This window comes from Canis aureus, chromosome 23, assembly GCF_053574225.1.
Source record: "Canis aureus isolate CA01 chromosome 23, VMU_Caureus_v.1.0, whole genome shotgun sequence".
Lineage (NCBI taxonomy): Eukaryota > Metazoa > Chordata > Mammalia > Carnivora > Canidae > Canis > Canis aureus.
The window spans coordinates 50,981,158-51,001,305 of NC_135633.1; the positions used below are offsets into that span (position 1 = coordinate 50,981,158).

Below are 20,148 nucleotides of genomic sequence, written 5' to 3' on the forward strand. Positions count from 1 at the left end.
ACCAAAAGAAAAAACAAGAACCATATCACCCTCTCAATAGATGCAGAGAAAGCATTTGACAAAATACAGACTCCATTCCTGATCAAAACTCTTGAGAGTGTAGGGATAGAGGGAACATTCCTCAGCATCTTAAAAAGCCATCTACGAAAAGCCCACAGCAAATATCATTCTCACTGGGGAAGCACTGGGAGCCTTTCCCCTAAGATCAGGAACAAGACAGGGATGTCCACTCTCACCACTGCTGTTCAACATAGTACTGGAAGTCCTAGCCTCAGCAACCAGGCAACAAAGAGAAATAAAAGGCATTCAAATTGGCAAAGAAGAGGTCAAAGTCTCCATCTTTGCAGATGACATGATACTGTACGTAGAAAACCCAAAAAACTCTGCCCCAAGATTGCTAGAACTCATACAGCAATTTGGTAGCGTGGCAGGATACAAAATCAATGCCCAGAAATCAGTGGCATTTCTATACACTAACAATGAGAGTGAAGAAAGTGAAATTAAGGAGTGAATTCCATTTATAATTGCACCCAAAAGTCTCCCAGTATTATGTATTATGAGATCCCTAGGAATCAACCTCACCAAAGAGGTAAAGGATCTATACCCTAAAAACTACAGAACACTTCTGAAAGAAATTGAGGAAGACACAAAGAGATGGAAAAACATTCCATGCTCATGTATTGGCAGAATTAATATTGTGGAAATGTCAATGTTACCCGGGGCAATGTACACGTTTAATGCAATCCCTATCAAAATACCATGGACTTTCTTCAGAGAGTTGGACTAAGTAATCTTAAGATTTGTGTAGAGTCAGAAAAGACCCCGAATAGCCAGGGGAATATTGAAAGAGAAAACTAGAGCCAGGGGCATCACAATGCCGGATTTCAGGTTGTACTACAAAGCTGTGATAATCAAGACAGTGTGGTACCGGCACAAAAACAGACACATAGATCAATGGAACAGAATAGAGAACCCAGAAGTGGACCCTCAACTCTATGGTCAACTAACAAAGCAGGAAAGACTATCCACTGGATAAAGGACAGTCTCTTCAATAAATGGTGCTGGAAAAAATTGGACAGCCACGTGCAAAGGCATGAAACTAGACCAATCTTTTACACCATACATAAAGATAAACTCAAAATGGATGAAAGATCTAAATGTGAGAGAAGAATCCATCAAAAACCTAAAGGAGAACACAGGCAACACCCTTTTTGAACTCGGCCACAGCAACTTCTTGCAAGATACATCTATGAAGGCAAGAGAAACAAAAGCAAAAATGAATTATTGGTACTTCATCAAGATAAAAAGCTTTTGCACAGCAAAGGATACAGTCAACAAAACTCCAAGACAACCTACAGAATGGGAGAAGATATTTGCAAATGACGTATCAGATAAAGGGCCAGTATCCAAGATCTATAAAGAACTTATTAAACTTAACAGTAAAGAAACAATCCAATCATGAAATGGGCAAAAGACATGAACAGAAATCTCATAGAGGAAGACATAGACATGGCCAACACGCACATGAGAAAATGCTCCGCATCAATGGCCATCAGGGAAATACAAATCAAAACCACAGTGAGATACCACCTCACACCAGTGAGAAGGGAAAATTAACAAGGCAGGAAACCACAAATGTTGGAAAGGATGTGGATAAGGGGAACCCTCCTGCACTGTTGGTGGGAACGTGCACCGGTGCAGCCACTCTGGAAAACCGTGTGGAGGTTCCTCAAAGAGTTAAAAATAGACCTGCCCTACGACCCAGCAATTGCACTGCTGGGGATTTACCCCAAAGATACAAATGCAATGAAACGCCGGGACACCTGCACCCCGATGTTTCTAGCAGCAATGTCCGCAATAGCCAAACTGTGGAAGGAGCCTCGGTGTCCATCGAAAGATGAATGGATAAAGAAGATGTGGTCTATGTATACAATGGAATATTCCTCAGCCATTAGAAACGACAAATACCCACCATTTGCTTCGACATGGATGGAACTGGAGGGTATTATAGTGAAATAAGTGAGTGAAATAAGTCAATCGGAGAAGGACGAACATTATATGGTCTCATTCATTTGGGGAATATAAAAAATAGTGTAGTGAACAGGATTAAATGGGAAAGGAGAGAAAATGAGTGGGAAATCACAGTGAGGGTGACAGAGCATGAGACACACCTAACTCTGCGAAAGGAACAAGGGGTAGTTGAAGGGGTTGTGGGGGGTTTGGGGCACCGAGGGGGGGGGCACTTGACGGGATGAGCACTGGGTATTATGCTATATGCTGGCAAATCAAACTCTAATAAAAAATATATACAAAAAATAAATTAATTAAATAGAATAAAGAAATAAAGAAAAAGCAAAGGTGAAAAACACACACACACACACGAATCAAACTCTTAAGTACAGAGAAGAAAGTGACTGCTACCACAGGAGAAGTAAGCACGGGAGGGTGAGTGATAGTAGGTTATAGGAATCGAGGAGTGCACTTGTTTGATGAGCCCTGGGTGATGTATGGAATTGTTGAATCACTGTATTGTATACCTGTATGTTAATTGAAATTAAAATTTAAAAAGTTTTTTTGTTTTTTATAGATTTTATTTATTTATTTATTCATGAGAGGGAAAGAGAGAGAGAGAGAGAGAGGCAGAGACACAGGCAGTGGGAGAAGCAGGCTCTATGCAGGGAGCTTGACATGTTACTTGATTCTGGGTCTTCAGGATCAAGCCCTGTACTGAAGGTGGTGCTAAACCGCTGAGCCCTCCGGGCTGCCCTAAGTTTTGTTTTGTTTTGTTTTAATTTAAGAAGTTTTTAAAAGAATATAAAAGGGCATTTCATCAAAGAAGAAATATAAACCATTATAAGCATTTTAAGTGTCTTTTTTGTATAAGCGTTTTAAGTTTCAATGTCATATGTCCCAAGAAAATGATGCAATTTAGTAATTGCAGCAGGATAGTATTGTGACTTATGAGAAGATAGCATACATAGTTAGTGAAAGTATGAGAAACTAAGTATACTTTTGCTTTTCTGGTGAGAACATAAACTCTTTCAGTCAGTCCTGAAGTAAATTTGGCTACTTTTTCAACAAAGTTTAAATGAGCAAGATAATTGAAATGATTTATATTGGTCAGAATTTACTTAAGAGTAATGATCAGTCATGAGCAAAAAACCAAATTGTATAAATATGTTGATGTGAGAGTTATTCACAGTGTAAAAATTCAGAAACATCAGTAGTGGCACAAATGAATGATTGGAGTAAATATACCAATGTAGCTTCATGAAAATGGAATGTAACATGATTGTAAAAAGTTTATTTGCAAATTATGTAAAGACATTGAAAAATATTCATTAGATTAAATTGGGGAAAAAATTAGAGTTTAAAGCAGAATATACAGTATTTTTCAGGTTTAAGTTTGTGTGTTACATATCAAGATATTAACATTTGGAGTATAATTCATATTTTTAGATTTATGTTATGATAATAATAAGTAAGCTTACAATAATGAATAGTTCTTCTATAATCCAGAAAAGAAACGATAAAAAGAGTTTCTTGTAGAAAGTCAGATTTTGGTTTTCCATGTTCACTAAAGTCTTTCAACAGGTTCCTCTTATCCCCACTTCCTAAATGAAGGGAATGCCTTCAATTCTACCTTCATGCCTCTGTTATTATAGTCTCTGTGTCCTGAAATCTCTTCTTCTGTACCCTCTGTAACATCTTAATGGATGTCTCCTGGGTCATGATTTCATCACACCTGGCCAGCTGCACTGCCTGCTGCTGGTTCCCAGGACTTCAGACTATCACTTCTTAATGAATGTGTGAAATTTCACATCATGATTTTCGCAGATTTGCTCCTACTTCTCGTTGCTTTAATTCTCTGTTAATGCTGACATTTTTTCTTGTGATCAAAATTATCTTTAGCTTTTTCTCACCCCTTCCTTCTCATACCCACATCTTTCAACTTCCTTTTCTTACTGGGATTTATAAACACCTATCAAATAAGTGCTGTTTTATCATTAAATCACCCAGCCCTGCCTTTTAATCAATATATCCAACACTATCCCTACTTTAACCTTCTTGAAATGCTGCTTTGACAAATCAATGTCTTCTCAAGTTTCTGTCCCCTCTATATGATGAAGTTTGTGCTCATTCTATCTTATGCGATAATTCTCAGTTCTTATTATTCTTACCTTGCAATCTACTGAAACATAACTTTCCTTGACTCTATTCCCTCTCTCAAATTCCTCTCCTTTTATCTCCACCTGCTTTAAATCTCTTCATTTTTCAGAGTCCAGCTTAAATTCTTTCTCCTTTGCAGGTGATTTGACAAATATCACATGAAGCTTTTTCTTAAGTTTATCTTAAGTTGATGTAGGTAGCTTATTGTGGTTGGGGAGGAATTTAAGTATCTGCAGAACTATATGATTTTCTTAAGAAATTAACTTGTTTTTTTAGCAGGATGACTTTACAGTTCCCTTTGTCTTGTAAAGAACAGTTTATACATATTTTTTCTGGCATAAATATTCCTAACGTTCCCTCTCAGTTTTAAAAATGGGGACAATAAATTACATGGTTATCCTACTTATCCACTACAAAATAAAATGCATGGTGGATATATGAGCAAGTGGCTTCTAGTGAACCGCACACTATGAGCATAAATACTAAAGAGAGCCACCTTAAGTGAAAGAATGTCTTTCTAAATCTTGATCTGGAAAGAAATTAAACTGTAGTATTCTGTAACCTTTGTACATTCTGGATGACTTTTCAAAGCAGATTTGGTATATTGAATATAGTTGTCTAGATTGGAGTTGATGGAAAATATCTATTGATATTTGTTGACTACAGTTGATGGAAAACTGTAAGAGCAGTTATTTTCTTTTATCCTTCTTTGTGCCCCCACTCCCCATCTTTTGATGACATGGGATTGTGCTTGGTCAATAAGTTTCTGAGGAAATGACTTAATACTCTTAGGTCAGGGGCCCCCAAGACCACTCCTAGGTTTAGTGATTTGCTAAGAGGACTCACTGCTCTGATATATTAGTGAAAAGATACAAAGAAAAATCAGCAAAAGCATGTAGAATGAAGTCTGGGGGAAAGCAGGCACAAGCTTCCAAGAGTCCTCTCCCAGTGGGAGAACATGCTTCACTCTCCCAGCCCAAAGTTGTGACAGCATATGTAAAACATTGTCTATTAGAAACTCATTATAGATTGAATGTTCATAGTCTGTAGGGGGCTGGTCACATAAGTAGTCTCTATTCATCATATCCTTAAATTCCAGACTCCCAAAAAGAAAGCAGGTGTTTAAAGTAAATCATATTACTGGCACAATTTAGATAACTGTGATCTACTCTTAGGTGGAAGGTGCCTTCCTGAATTCCACATTCCCAGAAGCCAGCAGGAACCAGCCTTATAAGCAGGTCTTTCAGGCGAGAGCGCTCAGGACCACCTTGCTCTTTTCCTCACAGCTTTGTTGACCACAAACAGCCATCTTATGCTGTAAAGGTGTTTCAACATTTTAGTTTGTTCCCATGTGCTAGTCTATACAATCAATGTCATTATTTCTTAAAGAAAACCTTCAGAAGTAACTTGTGGCATAGAATGTTATCTCTGATATTGAAAATATTTTTACATCCTTTACATCCAGTGTTGTACTGGAGCTTTCTTTTGGAGAGCTGATGTTCTTATCTCTTTCTAACTTCCACATTCAGTGATGTTAGGTTTGTGATTTGGAACTGGCTGTTTTGGGAATATTTACACCACAGAAACTGGCATAGACAGAGACATCAGGCATCCCCACCAGAGACCCAGTTGTTGAACATCGATTAGCATGCCACCACCTATACCTGCTTACCATTCATTCTGTAAATACTGTGATAAGAAGAAAATATAATAATTTATATAGAATGCCATTTTATATACATACACTAGGAAACTCAAATTTCCCACCTGACTTATATGTTCTTTTTGTATATTAGATGGAAAGTTAGAATTCTCGACCTTAAAAATCTCTAATAAGTTGCTCATAATACTGGGTTACTTTATTTCTATAAATAAAGTTATTGTAAATAATTATTAAAGGTATTTCAAATGAAACTAATATGCTATGATACCCAAGCCAGCAAACCTAACTTTTATCGTTTTTAAAAAACTTTTATATCTGAAATTACCATTGTAAAATGTCTCCAAAGCATTTTCTGTTCCCAAATTATTGTTGTTGGATACTTAGTACTCCAGAGAGCCCATTCCTTTCTTTTCATCTGCTTTTAGTAACTCAGCTGGCAGTGTAGAGTACAAAACTGGGAAAGAAAAGCCTTTTAAAAAGGACATCAGATGATAATGGGCATAGAGGGGAGGCAACATTAAAAAAAAAAAAAAGGAGGAGGAAATTATCTCGATAACATTTCCCTCTCTTAATCAATAGAACCTTCTTGTAGTTATGCATAATAAATGTGCAAACAGTGTTAGAGCATGATTCACTGGGTTAGGACCATTGAAATTTTTTTGGTTCTGCTACCAGTATTCTAAGAGTTTATCTAATGATGTGACTCTACTGAATATTCTCAAATGATTCTCCCTCAGTTAAAATCCAAATTTGTTATAAAATATCCAAGATTTTTTAAAGTTGTGATGCCAACCTTACTTTAACCTTCTGTCCTCTACTTTTTTACTCTGTTGCCAAACTCAGTCTCTTTCATGCCTCCTTACTTCCTCATGAGTTGACTATTTTATTTTTCACTATTCACTGCCAGTTGTTCATCTTAAGATTCAACTCATACCACCACCATCTTCCTGAATTTAGTTTCTTTTTCTATGATCGATTTCCATATATATTTATATGCCTTTTTTATATTTTTTATGGTGACTGTTGTATGCTTACTTTCCCCAACTTCACACTCCATATCATATAAGCTCTGGTGTGCAAGGACTGTGTTTTCCTGGTCTCAGTATATGTTCAAAACATAATAATAATTGCTATATTAAAACTCTTTTGTAGAGCTTAATTTTTAATAAAGATTTTGGAGAACAGAATTTGAATCATTTTCTACATAGAACCATGAATATTTACACTGTGTGTCATGATTTGCCTTTTATTTTTTTTTTTTTTACTCTTTAGGCAGATATACAGGTTGACCGAGAACATCAAAATTTTTATGAAGCATCACTAGAATATGTCTTTAAAATTCAAGAGGTTCAAGAAAAAAAGAAGTTTGAATTTGTTGAACCGGTAAGCTTCAGTTTCCCTACAAAATAGTAGTTCTAACACATCCTATGAAAACAAAATTTGTAATGTTTTTCTGTTGAAAATTGTGATTTTTTTTTAAAGACAAAAAGGAAAGGAAATGTAGAGGAGGCTCAATAGGTGGAGTACAGGGCACAGTTAGGGCAGTGGAACTATCCTATATGATACTATAATAGTGGATGCATGTCATTACACATTCGTGAAAACCTACAAAATGTGCAATGAAAAGGGTAAACCCTAATGTAAAATATAGAGGTTAGGTAATAATAATGTATCACTATTGGGTTATCATTTGTGACAAATGTACCACATTAATGCAAGATGTTAATAATGGGGGAAACTGTGGGGTGGAGGTTGAAGGAATATATGAGAGCTCTTTATATTTTCTACTCAATTTTTATATAAACCTAAAACTGCTCTTAAAAACTTATTAATGGAAAAATTAAAAATTTAAAAGGATTTACATTATACATACCTGAGTAAATCTAGCTCACCACTGAAGTGACCCATTTACTCAACCTTTAGGTGAAAGGAGAAAACATAAGGTTATATTTCTCCCTTTGTTCCACTCCACTTTCTCACAAGGATAGGATCTGCCTGACTTCCCTATGAAGTCATTTATTTTCCTAAGTCAGTGTAAAAAGTAATGGATTCTCTGATGTAAATTGCATTACAGGAAAAAACAGGTGGCTGGTCTTTTTAAGCTTACTTCATTTTCTTAGCATTTTTTCCTCAAGTAGTAGCATAATATGTTACAATATTGCCTGAGTAAAGCATCATCTGTAATGAATCCAGGTAAGTTCTAGAAGTCAAGATAATCTTCTGTTAATATATAATGCTCAATTCCTGTTAAATGAAAGGATAATAATATTTAAATACATAGGTAATCTAAAAGATTATTTAATCCATATATTTGTTTCTATGTCAGTTGTCAAAAAAATCTGTTTATAGGGGCAACTGGGTGGCTCAGCGGTTGAGCGTCTGCCTTTGGCTCGGGTCATGATCCCGGGGCCCTGGGATGGAGCCCCACGTGTCTCCTCCTCAGCGGGGAGTCTGCCTCTCTCTCTTCCTCCTCCTCCTCTGCTTGAGCTCTTGCTCATAGACTCCCTCTCAGTAAATAAATAAAACATCTTTTTAAAAAATCTTGTTTATAATAAATAAAGTACCTATTCCTATTTAAGTGGAGATGATGGGGAGAAGGAAAAAGAAAATACATTTTAAAAGACATTTGATAAAATTAACTTCTTGATGGAAACCCATCACTGATTCCCTAAGGATAATGGGAAACAGGCAGAGCAGAGGCTGGGAAGAGTTTAGTCTCTGCCCGGCTCCCAACCACTTCTGCTTCACTTTTCTTCCTTTAGCTGAAGCAACCTGACTCTCTCCCATAAATTGGGCATTAGACAAGTATATAAGACTAATGCTTCAACTAGACAAATTTAAGGAACTAAAGACCACAATGCAGGCTCAGGGATTTAATTTTTACCTTTTATCTGGGATAACAGTCTTAACTACAAGTTCTGTTTGCTAAACAGCTAAGTCCTTAAATTCCTGAAAATGAGTTAGTAATCTTTCATTGAGTAGATGTTGGGGCGGGGTGGGGGGAATCTCATTAAATTTTGTATGAGTTAGGGGGTCTGCTGAAGTTATCTGTGGCTCATTGAGAACGAGGCAGCCTAACAACCCACGGTCTAGGAAGATGACCAATACTTAAAATTCCTGTTCTCCTTCTCATTGATGAAGCCCTGCCTCTGAATCCCACTATGGCTCTTTGAAACCGCTCTCCTTTGCTGACAAACGTCCTCCTTTGGAGCTATTTCTTGGGATTTCTGAATTTTAGTTCTTCTTGACACTAAACTTTTAGTGTATGCTCATTATTTCTGATGGTATTTCTTCATGCTTGTTCCTTACCTGCTCCCATTCTTTTCAGATACTATGCTCATCTGCTTTGTTGTTTTTCTTCCTTGCAGCTGGAATGACTCTTTGACACCTGTAAAACTCTCCTCTTTCTCCCCTGGAGAGAGACATGTCTGGAGAGGGACATGTGGGTAGCCTATTACCCTGTTAAAGCCTTTTTTATACCATATACTATCTGGGAACAGTGAACTAGACCATTCCGTCAGATGACATCATTCATACATATAAGAAGACTGTAAAAGTGTTAGCTCACAGGTGACTGATGGAATGATAAGAATTTGTAAATCCTTTTGTAATACATGTAGAGAGGTGAAAACTGTGCTTCAGTTGAAATGTATTTTATTGGGCAGCCCGGGTGGCTCAGTGGTTTAGCGCCCCTTCAGTCCAGGGCCTGATGCTGGAGACCCGGGATCCAATCCCACATTAGGCTCCTGCATGGAGCCTGCTTCTCCCTCTGCCTGTGTCTCTGCCTCTCTCTCTCTCTCTCTCAATCTCTGTGTCTCTCATGAGTAAATAAATAAAATCTTAAAAAAAAAAAAAAAGAAAAGTGTTTTATTCCTTCCCTTTACTATATCCCAAATGGGAATGAATTGTCTGCTAAATCTTCTGTAGTGCATGCCTTTTTTTGTGACACCACAATCAAAATCAATGTTAAATTTGTACTTCTTCCAAAATATTTTCTTGGCTGCTATATTTTTCTTATTGGAATGTCTGGCCAAACTGAAATAGTGCTATCAGTTTAGTTTTGTTCTCATTTCTAGCCATACAGCTTCATCCATGGAGTTCTATTTAATTTCCCTTGCAGTCATGAGAAAAATGGAAATGGGAGCAATAAAACATGGGCATGCTGCTCTTTAGGTTATGTATTTACAAATTAATTTTGCAGAAATTATCTTTTAATTTCAAAAACAAAAAAAGAAAACTTTAATTTTTTTTGTTCTACCGAAAATTCAATTCCTGTTGCATCATTGTTTCATTTTCAGAAGTCTAGTAGTCTACTCTAGTTTTAGCCCATATTTATTTAACAAGTAAACATTAGACAAAGGAAAATGCCCAAGGTTGGGATCTGTCTTCTGCAGATTATAAGACATAGAGTAGAATAGAAACTATAAGTAGGGAATGATAGTTGGCACTAAATATCATAAAGTAGGAATATTGATCTATTTGAGATAATTTTACATTGTGTAAATTAGTGTCAAGATCTTACTACTTGGGGCAGCCCTGGTGGCCCAGCAGTTTGGCGCTGCATTCGGCCCAGGGTGTGATCCTGGAGATCCAGGACTGAGTCCCACATCAGGCTCCCTGCATGGAGCCTGCTTCTCCTTTTGCCTGTGTCTCTGCCTCTCTCTCTCTTTGTGTCTCTCATGAATAAATAAATAAAATCTTAAAAAAGAAATCTTACTACTTGACATAAAAAAATCTCTACAGAATATTCAAGAGGTGCCATAGTACCCACCTCTTATCCACAGGTATATATTCCAAGACCCCCAGTGGATGCCTGAAATCAAGAGTGGTACTACCCTATATATACTGTGTTTTTTTCCTGCACATGCATATGTAACTATGATAAAAGTTAATTTATCAATTAGGCACAGTAAAAGATTAACAATAATAACTAATAATAGAACAATTATAACAATATACTGTAATAAAAGATATGTGAATGTGGTCTCTCTCTCAAAATATCTTATTGTACTCACCCTTCTCGTGGTGAAGTAAGATGATAAAATACCTCTATGATGAGATGAAATGAGGTGAGGAATGTGGGTGTTGTTAATATATTGTTATTGTTAGACTACTGTTGACCTAATGATATGTCAGAAGAAAGATTATCTGCTTTCACACTGTGGTGGACTGTAGGTGACTGAACCACAGAAAGCAAAACCTTGGGTAAAAGGATATTACTATATTAGAAATAAATATTCCTACAGTGCCATTATTTCGAGGAAAGGCCAGTTCTAATACATAGAAGAATAGGGGACATTTATATACTTTTTATAAATCTTTGTAATTTTTTTAAAGGATACAAAATAAGCTTTTAAACTCAGTTCTCCATTAGATACATAGTTTTAATTATCACATATATAGTTTAGTTTATCATATCTTATATAGAAAGTGATTTAAGTTAACTGATCTCTAGATCTACACTATGCAGTATGGTAGCAACCACCCAGGTATGGCTATTGAGCACTCAAAATGATAGTCTAGATTGAGATGGGCTGTAAATGTAAAACACATACTAGGTTGTAAAGGTTTGATACTAAAAGGTATGTAAAATATCTCAAAACCTCTTTTATATTGCTTAACTATTGAAATAATATTTTGGATAAATCATATTAAGGAAAATATTAAATTTCACTTGATTTAAGATTTTTTATGTGGCTACTAGAAAATTTAATATTTCACATTAGTTTATTCACATTCTATTTCTGTTAAACAGTGCTAAACTTCGTCCTTTCAGATTTGCCTACAAGATATATAAGTTCAGGTCTAAAATGAGGGGAAAAGATTAGAGAGGGAAAAACATGATCTCCTGACTCTTGATCTAAAGTCCTTCTTACTTCTCTGAATTGCTTGGAGCTTATGAGAATTTTGGGAAATTAGGAGAAAAAGCTTCTGAAGTATGCTGAACATGAACATCTTACCTAAGAGACTTGAACCCTGGTGTATTTGAAATATATTATGGTACATGAAAGTGTGTGACTCAGAAACCCAGAGAATCTTTTTATGACTTAACTCCCTTATGGTTCATTCAGCTGCAGTTGGTGTGTTTTGATTATATTCTTTAGCATACTTAGCTGAAACTAATGTTTTGCGAGCAACTACTATGTGTCGTGTGTGTTCTCTGTGTTATCTCACATGGCCCATACAGCAGCTTTATTGTTAGGCAGTTGTTATTATAGAAGAGGAAGTTAAGTCACAGAAAGATTGTTAGTTGCGTGAGATCACAAACTGCAAGAGAGGGAGACCCAGGAATTCAGAATGTAGAGCTGAGGTCATGTTGTAGCATTCACTGTCTCAGTGGATATGATTATAATGATTATTGCTTCCTTAACACTTGCTCTGACCAAGTAAAATGGATGACTATAGAAAATTTTAAAGTTATTTTAATTACTTAAAATTAGAAGAAAATACAGGGTCGACTTTTACTTTGGCAAAGGTGCTTGAATCAGTGCACATATCTATCCATTTATTCCTTCTTCCATTCTTTTTTTTTCATCCTTTTTAAAAAGTGGTCCCCTCCCTGCCCAGGCTGCAGTTGACACACAACTTTTCCTGTAGTGACAGACAAGTATAATGCCTGTGAGGAAGCAAGATAGAATTTAGTCCAGTCTTACAGCTGTGCAAATCTGCTTGTTTTTCAAACTCTGTGTGCCTTAGGTTTTTATCTGTAAATTGGGAATAAAAATTGTAGTTCCCAATATTGTGGTGAGGCAACTCAAGGCAAGTAACTGGATCATTAACATTAGTATTAGCTAGTATTGAGCTCTCACACTGTTAGCACTACATATGGCAGCAATACTGATGAATTGTTTTTGTGTGGCTTCAAAGCCAGATATAACTGCTTCAAAAACACATTTTTTTATTTTAACATGCATTAAAATATACACCTAAATGCTGTAAGAGGGCAGCCTGGGTGGCTCAGCAGTTTAGCGCTGCCTTCAGCCCAAGGCATGATCCTGGAGACCCAGGATCGAGTCCAACGTCAGGCCTTCCTGCATGGAGACTGCTTCTCCCTCTGCCTGTGTCTCTGCCTCTCCTTCTCTGTTTCTCATAAATAAATATAAATAAATAAATAAATAAATAAATAAATAAATAAATAAATGTTGTAAGACCATGTTTTTAATATTCTTTTTAGACTTCATTTTAGTCTTTTTGCATTATGTTTAAAATTAATGTGAAAAATGAAAATAAACCATTGATGTAAACTAGAACATCTTGTTTTTGACACTCTGCCTTTAGTCTGTTAATTTAATTTTAAATCTCTTGCTAAAGAAAATTTCACTTAATCTGCTTAATATGCTTTAGCTTTTTAATTTATTATATCATGAAGTATACTATAAATTACTTTTGGGGCTGTTGAAAGTTTGAATAATTTTGAGACTCAATAACAGCTACTTGCTAAGTTAAAGTCAAATAGTATATAGACCTACAGGTCTTGAAAGTTAAACTTTTTTGTGTTCTTTTTCAGTATGGTTCATTAGCTTTAATACAGAAAATTTAACTATAATTTTCAGGTGGCTTAGGCGGTAAAGCAGTTGCCTTCAGCTCAGGTCATAATCCAAGGGTCCTGGGATGGAGGCCTGTATGAGACTCCTTGCTCAGCAGGGGTCTGCTTCTCCCTCTCCCTCTGCTGCTCCCCTTACTTGCTCTCTCTCTCTCTCTCTCTCTCTCTGTCAAATAAATAAGGTATTTTTAAAAAAGAAAATTCAACTTAAGATAAATTAAAGTGAGCAAACAAGACAATGTCTTTTTTTTTTTTTTTCCCAAAAAAACTTTGGGACTACAGGTAAATTTCTAACCTACTGAAAACTTAAATAAGGTCATTTTATAAAAATGAAACAAGGGATCCCTGGGTGGCGCAGCGGTTTGGCGCCTGCCTTTGGCCCAGGGCTGATCCTGGAGATCTGGGATCGAATCCCACGTCGGGCTCCCGGTGCATGGAGCCTGCTTCTCCCTCTGCCTATGTCTCTGCCTCTCTCTCTCTCTCTGTGACTATCATAAATAAATAAAAATTAAAAAAAATAATAATAAATAAAAAAATAAAAATGAAACAATAAAGCTGTCCTCAGATCATACATCTTAAAATCTATATTGGTTCTTGGACTTAGTTCTAGCTAATGTTATTTTGAAATTTGCAAAAGCAATTAAGATAGTGAATAGAATTTTGGAAAAGTAAGAAAAAATGCATTGCCTTGGATTGATTGACTCATCCGCTTATATGTTGTTTTAGAAATCAGCCATGTAAAGACCTTATCTAAATGTAGCTTCTGCTGAGCTTAATTTTTTTTCTTTATTTTCTGTAGTTTCAAGGCTTTATTTAAATTGTAGTTAGTCAACATACAGTGTAATACTAGTCTCAGTGCAGAACCCAGTGATCCCTCACCCATACACAATACCCAGTGCCTACTACCACAGATGTCCCCCAATACCCATCACCCATCCAACCCATCCCCCACCCCAGCAACTCTGTTCTGTGTAGTTAAGACTCTGCTTAATGGTTTGCCTCTTTTTTCACCCTATGTTTTGTTTCTTAAATTCCACATATGAGTGAAATCATATTTCTCTAACTTCTTTTGCTTAGCAAAATCCACATGTGCCAGCTCCATTCACATCATTGCAAATGGCAAGAGTTCATTTTTTTGATGACTGTATCTATATATGTATGTATGTATGTATAGAATGTATATATATTTCTCATATATATGAATATACACATGTATGTATATATATAATTTCAGTTTGTGACTCTTCTCTATGCACTTATCAGTCAATGGACATATGGACATTTGGGCTTTTTCTGTTAAGTTGGCCATTGTTCATAATGCTGCTGTAAACATTAGAGTGCATGTATCCCTTCGAATCAGTATTTTTGTATACTTTGTGAAATACAATTTTTGGGTCGTAGGGTAGCTCTATTTTTAACTTTTTGAGGAACCTCCATACTGTTTTCCACAGTGGCTGTACCAGTTCACATTCCCACCAACAGTGTAAGAGGGTTCCCCTTTCTCTTCATCCTCGCCAACACCGGTTGTTTCATTTGTTGTTAATGTTGGCCATTCTGACAGGTGTGAGGTGATAGCTAATTGTAGTTTTGATTTTTATTTCCCTGAGGATGCATGATGTTGAGCATCTTTTCATTTGTCTGTTGGCCATTTGTATGTCTCCTTTAATTACCTTGTTGGCTACAGCCCTTTGTTGTTTCTGTTTTTTACCACACCAATTTACTACCTCCAGCCACTTCATCTGAATTCCATTCCCTTGAAATCTTGGAAATTTGCCTTTAGGAACTCCATAGATTCTTGACTGCTGATGCAATATATAGCCATGATTTCAAAAAGTTTTACCTTTTTTTATTAATTGAATGTATGCACATGTCAGTTAATTCTTTCATTTGTTCTTCTGTCCTTCTTTTATCATCCTCTTTAAAAATTTTCTCCCCAGGCTTCAGTTGACCGGCTGCTTTTCATCTTTGGACCTCTTTTCTTCAGTTTTCCCATTTATTTGATAATATTTTTATACTCTTTCATTTCCATTCAAAAAATTCCTCTGAATATTCCTCTGAATATTAAACTTAAAGCACTCAGTAGTTATTTTAGGGTATCATCTAATGTATCCTTAAGTTTCCTCCAAGTAAGGAGTAGCATAGAGTACAGGTTTAACTCACAGGCTAGACACTTGTCCTGGGTGACATTGATGCCTTGCCTCTGCCCTGTGTTTCCAATCTTCTTAAAGCTTCCAGTGACCAAATGTGGAGATCTTAGAGATTTGGACTTCTTTCTATGCATTATAGTACTCTGTGTATGTGAAGTGTATTTTATTTTTTTTAAAAGCAGTCTTATGAGGATGTGATTCATATCATACAATTCAGTCATCTTTAGTTCATTTTTGTCTATGGTATGAAGTAGCGTTGACTTCATTCTTTTGTGTTTAGTTATCCAGTGGTCCAAGAACCATTTGCTGAGTAGACTATTCCTTACCCATTGTATGGTCTTGGTGCCCTTGTGAAAATAAGTTGACCATCAATGTGTGGGCTTACTTCTAGATTCTCAGTTCTTAGACATTGGTTTAATGTCTATACTTGTGCCAGTATCATGCTGTGTTGATTACCATTGCTTTGTATTATGTTTTGAAATTGAAAACTGTGAGTCTAAATATTTAGTTCCACTTTTTTAAGATTGTTTTGGTGGTCTGGATCCCTTGCAATTCCATATGAATTTTAGCATCAGCATTGTCAGTTATTATAAAGAAGTTGCTGGGCTTCTCACAGGGATTGCATTGAATCTGTACATCATTTTGAGGAAATATTGCCATCCTAATAGTATTAAGTCTTCTAATTCATGAACATGAAGTATTTTCCTTTTATTTAAACTTTCTTTAATTCCTTATACAGTGTTTTATACATTTCAAAGTTAACAAATTTTGTACTTAAAAATTATTCCTTAGTATTATTAATTAGTATTAATTATTCCTTCTTTTGAAACTATTGAAACTATTTGAAACTATTATAAATGGAATTAATTTCATTTTCAGATTGTTCATTCCAAATATATAGAAATTGAGTTGACATTTGTGTATTGATTTTGTATCATGCAACATTGCTGAACTTGTTTATCAGTTCTAGTAGTCTAGATAGTGGATTCCCTAAGATTTTCAGTTATTAATTTCTTTGGGAACAAGGAATGAATCACATCATTATAAAAGCCTTTATATCCCAGTTCTTCTGCTTAGTTTGAGGAGCAGTTTTGGAATTACTGCTTCATTGCTTCAGAGTTCTTCCCTCACCCCCATGCTAGGCCCTAGCCCCTTTTCTTACTTTTCTCTGTCATTCACGGTATCACTGGAAACTTTGGGCCTTAAGACTTGAAACTCAGTGATTAATGGGCTGGGGAATTATGAATATGGTTTTCCTTTGCTGTGTTGTAGTGGTTTTGCTAAATGATTATCTATAAATGCAGTATCAATGTTTATATTTGGTTGGGTTATTAGAGTGACAAATAGTAATTTGATTCTAAAACTGTTGGGAATAATAAAGTGCTATATAAGCTATTACTGATGATAAAAATGAAATAATATTTTTGGGGTGCCTGGGTGGCTCAGTTGGTTAAGTGTCTATCTCTGGCTCAGGTCATAATCTTGGGGTCTTTATTTATTTACTTGAGAGAGAAAATGCATGCACATGAGCAGGGGGAGGGGGAGAGGAAGAAACAGGTTCCTGGCTGAGCAGTGAGCTTGAGGTGGGGCTCCTTCACAGGACCCCAGGATCAAGACCTGAACTGACTGAGCCCCCCAGTTGCCCCCAAAGTGATTTAATATTAAAACTTAATTTGAAGAAAAAAAAAAACTTAATTTGTCTCTTCAGTAGTTTTTAGTTGGTTGTTATTATTTTAAAGGTCGGGTTTACCTTGTGGTTAAGCTGAGACAGTAGTCTTTCCCACACTGCTCCACTCACGCAGATTGAACAAAGAAAATAACATCTAGGAAATGCAATTCTGAAAGATTTTCAGGCTGTCCTATTAAGTTACCTTAATTTAGCATCTTGGAATTTGTTGAGGATAAAATGAGCTAGTATAGATTCAAACCTAAAAAAGTTTTACTTTACTGCCATCTAAAGGCAGCTATTTCATACACGCTGTCCTTTTTAAAAAACAAAAGTTGCTTCCAAACTGGATGTAGAACAAAAGGAAAAGGTGGAAGGTTCTTTATAGGTAACTTCTCTGTACTTTCCTCAAAATTGTCCTTTCTCTAGTTAGGTGCTCAGCATGCATTGTCTGCTACTGAGTGAACCTAAATTCTGTTAGAAAATACCAATAGATTTATTTATTTAGACAGATCTTGGGGGAATTTGGTGTTTTACAAGAAGACTTACTTCAGATATTCTTACCGCATCTTCTTTATAAGTTTAAGTAAAAATAAAATCCTGTATACTTAGGATGATAGCACCCTCCTTGTAGGACATCCAGTTAATAACAAGACAATTTAACTGGGGACCAGTTATAGACATTAAAACATCAAATAATACTCCTTCAAACTTTATGAACTATCATCTGGATCTTTCAAAGACTAGTGTTGTCTGTATACGTCAAAAGTGTATTTCTGAAAACTTCTAAATCTGTATATCCAAATATCAATTAATTAAATGCTATAGTTCTTTTTAATGAGGCCACAATATATGCAGACTATGTATTTTAAATTATTGGATAATTCAACAAATATATTATAGCATCATTTTAGTAAAGAATAATCTATTGAGTAGTTTTGATAATAATTATCAATTGATATAAAATTGACAGTGTACACTAATTCTAAAATTGGAAAACAATATATTTTGACGTATCAGGAATTGTTGAATGAGAAGAGGAGAGTTTAAAATATACAACTTAAAACCAATTTGATAGTATATGCTTTCTGACATGAGCATAACTTTGTAAGAAATTATTTATATAAGAAGATTTACTTATATAAGAAGACTTTGCTATAGAAGAAAAGCATTAGGTAATTGTTTTCAGATAGAATGAGTATTTATCTGTTGGAAAACATAACACACATACCAGTTGGTGCTTAGCTAAATCCCTGTTTCCCCAGACAGAGGAAACTGTGGGATGTTTATTCACTTAGGAAAATTTCAAATTGTGTTTCTTCTTTAGTTTAAAATAATAGCTTACAGACATAGTGTGGTATTTGAGTTAGAAAAACATTAGCCATTTCTGAAAAATATTTTCTAACTTTATGGCAGGAAGAGATCAAATTGGTGGACAAGTTTGTAATAAAAATCCCAGTGAATTAGGTTGAAAAAATGTAATTGTTTTTTCAGTTATAACTTATATAAATGACTATGTCCTATAAGCCCATGGAGATCCATTCTTTCTTTATGAATAAGACCATAATAAATAAGCACATGTGAGTTTAGGATTAGAAGGTTAATAGACATTGTGTTTTCCTAAAGAAGATTTTATTCCAACTCTTTATATGAAAAATCTGTATCCAGTTCCAAGTTTTTGATCAACTCTTTCTACTGTTTTCAGTTCTTCCCACTACTTGCCAAACTCTTGTCTATTTAACACCTGGATCAGTACTGCCACCTTGTGCTATTCCTCTTGTCTGGTCAAATTCTTACTTCTTCCCTTGGGTACTCCTTATCTCTAATTTACTGGTTAGTCTTCCTCACATCTGTACATGTTTTATCTTTGTATTTGAATTAGAACCTCTTCTAGGATAGGACCTATGTTCACGTTGGTCTTTGTTCCTATTAATAGTCTCTTCTGAAAATTTCTTCAATGCATTTAAAGAGTAGAATAGTTAATATAACAACTGTCCCTGTCACTGTTTACCGAAAAGGAAGTAAAAATTAACTTTAGTCGTTGATTTCACATTCATAACTCAAGTGTCTGCTTTGCCACATAAAGGAATTGAAATGCTTGAGGATTTAGAATGAAATATAATTTCCCACTTTATTATGTTTGATGATTATCTTTTTTTAAACACATTTCATGGTTTCTTTCATTTCTCTATTTTTTGCAGCTTTTGTCATTCCTTCAGGGTTTATTTACTTTTTACCATGAGGGATATGAACTCGCCCAGGAATTTGCACCATATAAGCAACAGCTTCAGTTCAACTTGCAGAATGTAAGACAATACTTATTCTCACTGCCTCTCCTTTTTTTTTTTTTTTTTTTTAAGATTTTATTTATTCATGAGACACAGAGAGAGAGAGAGAGGCAGAGACACAGGCAGAGGGAGAAGCAGGCTCCATGCAGGGAGCCTGACATGGGACTGGATCCCGGATCTCCAGGATCATGCCCTGGGCTGAAGGCGGCGCTAAACCGCTGAGCCACCTGGGCTGCCCTCTCACTGCCTCTCCTTAGTGAATCAGATGCTGACGAGAAACTAACAATAACCAAGCCAAACCTTGGAGTGTTTAAAAAACTTATCTAATTTAGGAAAGTCATCTAATAAATATATTAAAACGGGTTTTTTTTTTCCTAGCTGCTGGTTTGAAAGTATACCAGTAAAGAACTATTCTTCATATGTTAGAAAAATTTAGGAACTTTCACAAAAATAAATATTACTGAGGTATAGATAATAGGTACTTGGAAGGTTGGAAACTCGCCTTTATCTAATGTTCTCATTATTTTACTGGGTGACCTTAGGCAAGTCTTTTTTTCTGAGAGGGTAACATTTTTATATTTGTGAAATGAAAAGGTTGTACATGAGCACTGAAGGAATATCTTTTTCCTCTCTGAAATTGCATGTAATATATATGCTATTTTAATTTTCTA

The 20,148-nt window shown here is 35.6% G+C and overlaps 1 protein-coding gene across 8 annotated transcripts in view; it reads left to right on the top strand.

The window, feature by feature from the left end:
* ARHGAP42 (Rho GTPase activating protein 42) overlaps positions 1 to 20,148 on the top strand; it is a 287,300-nt gene that overhangs the window by 194,905 nt on the left and 72,247 nt on the right. For 7 of the 8 annotated variants that reach the window (XM_077867592.1, XM_077867593.1, XM_077867594.1 and 4 more), the window contains 2 exons: positions 7,106 to 7,216; positions 19,391 to 19,495. In XM_077867592.1, coding sequence (XP_077723718.1) covers positions 7,106 to 7,216; positions 19,391 to 19,495 — 216 coding nt within the window. The remainder of the gene's footprint in view (positions 1 to 7,105; positions 7,217 to 19,390; positions 19,496 to 20,148) is intronic. The other variant, XM_077867597.1, reaches the window with a different exon arrangement.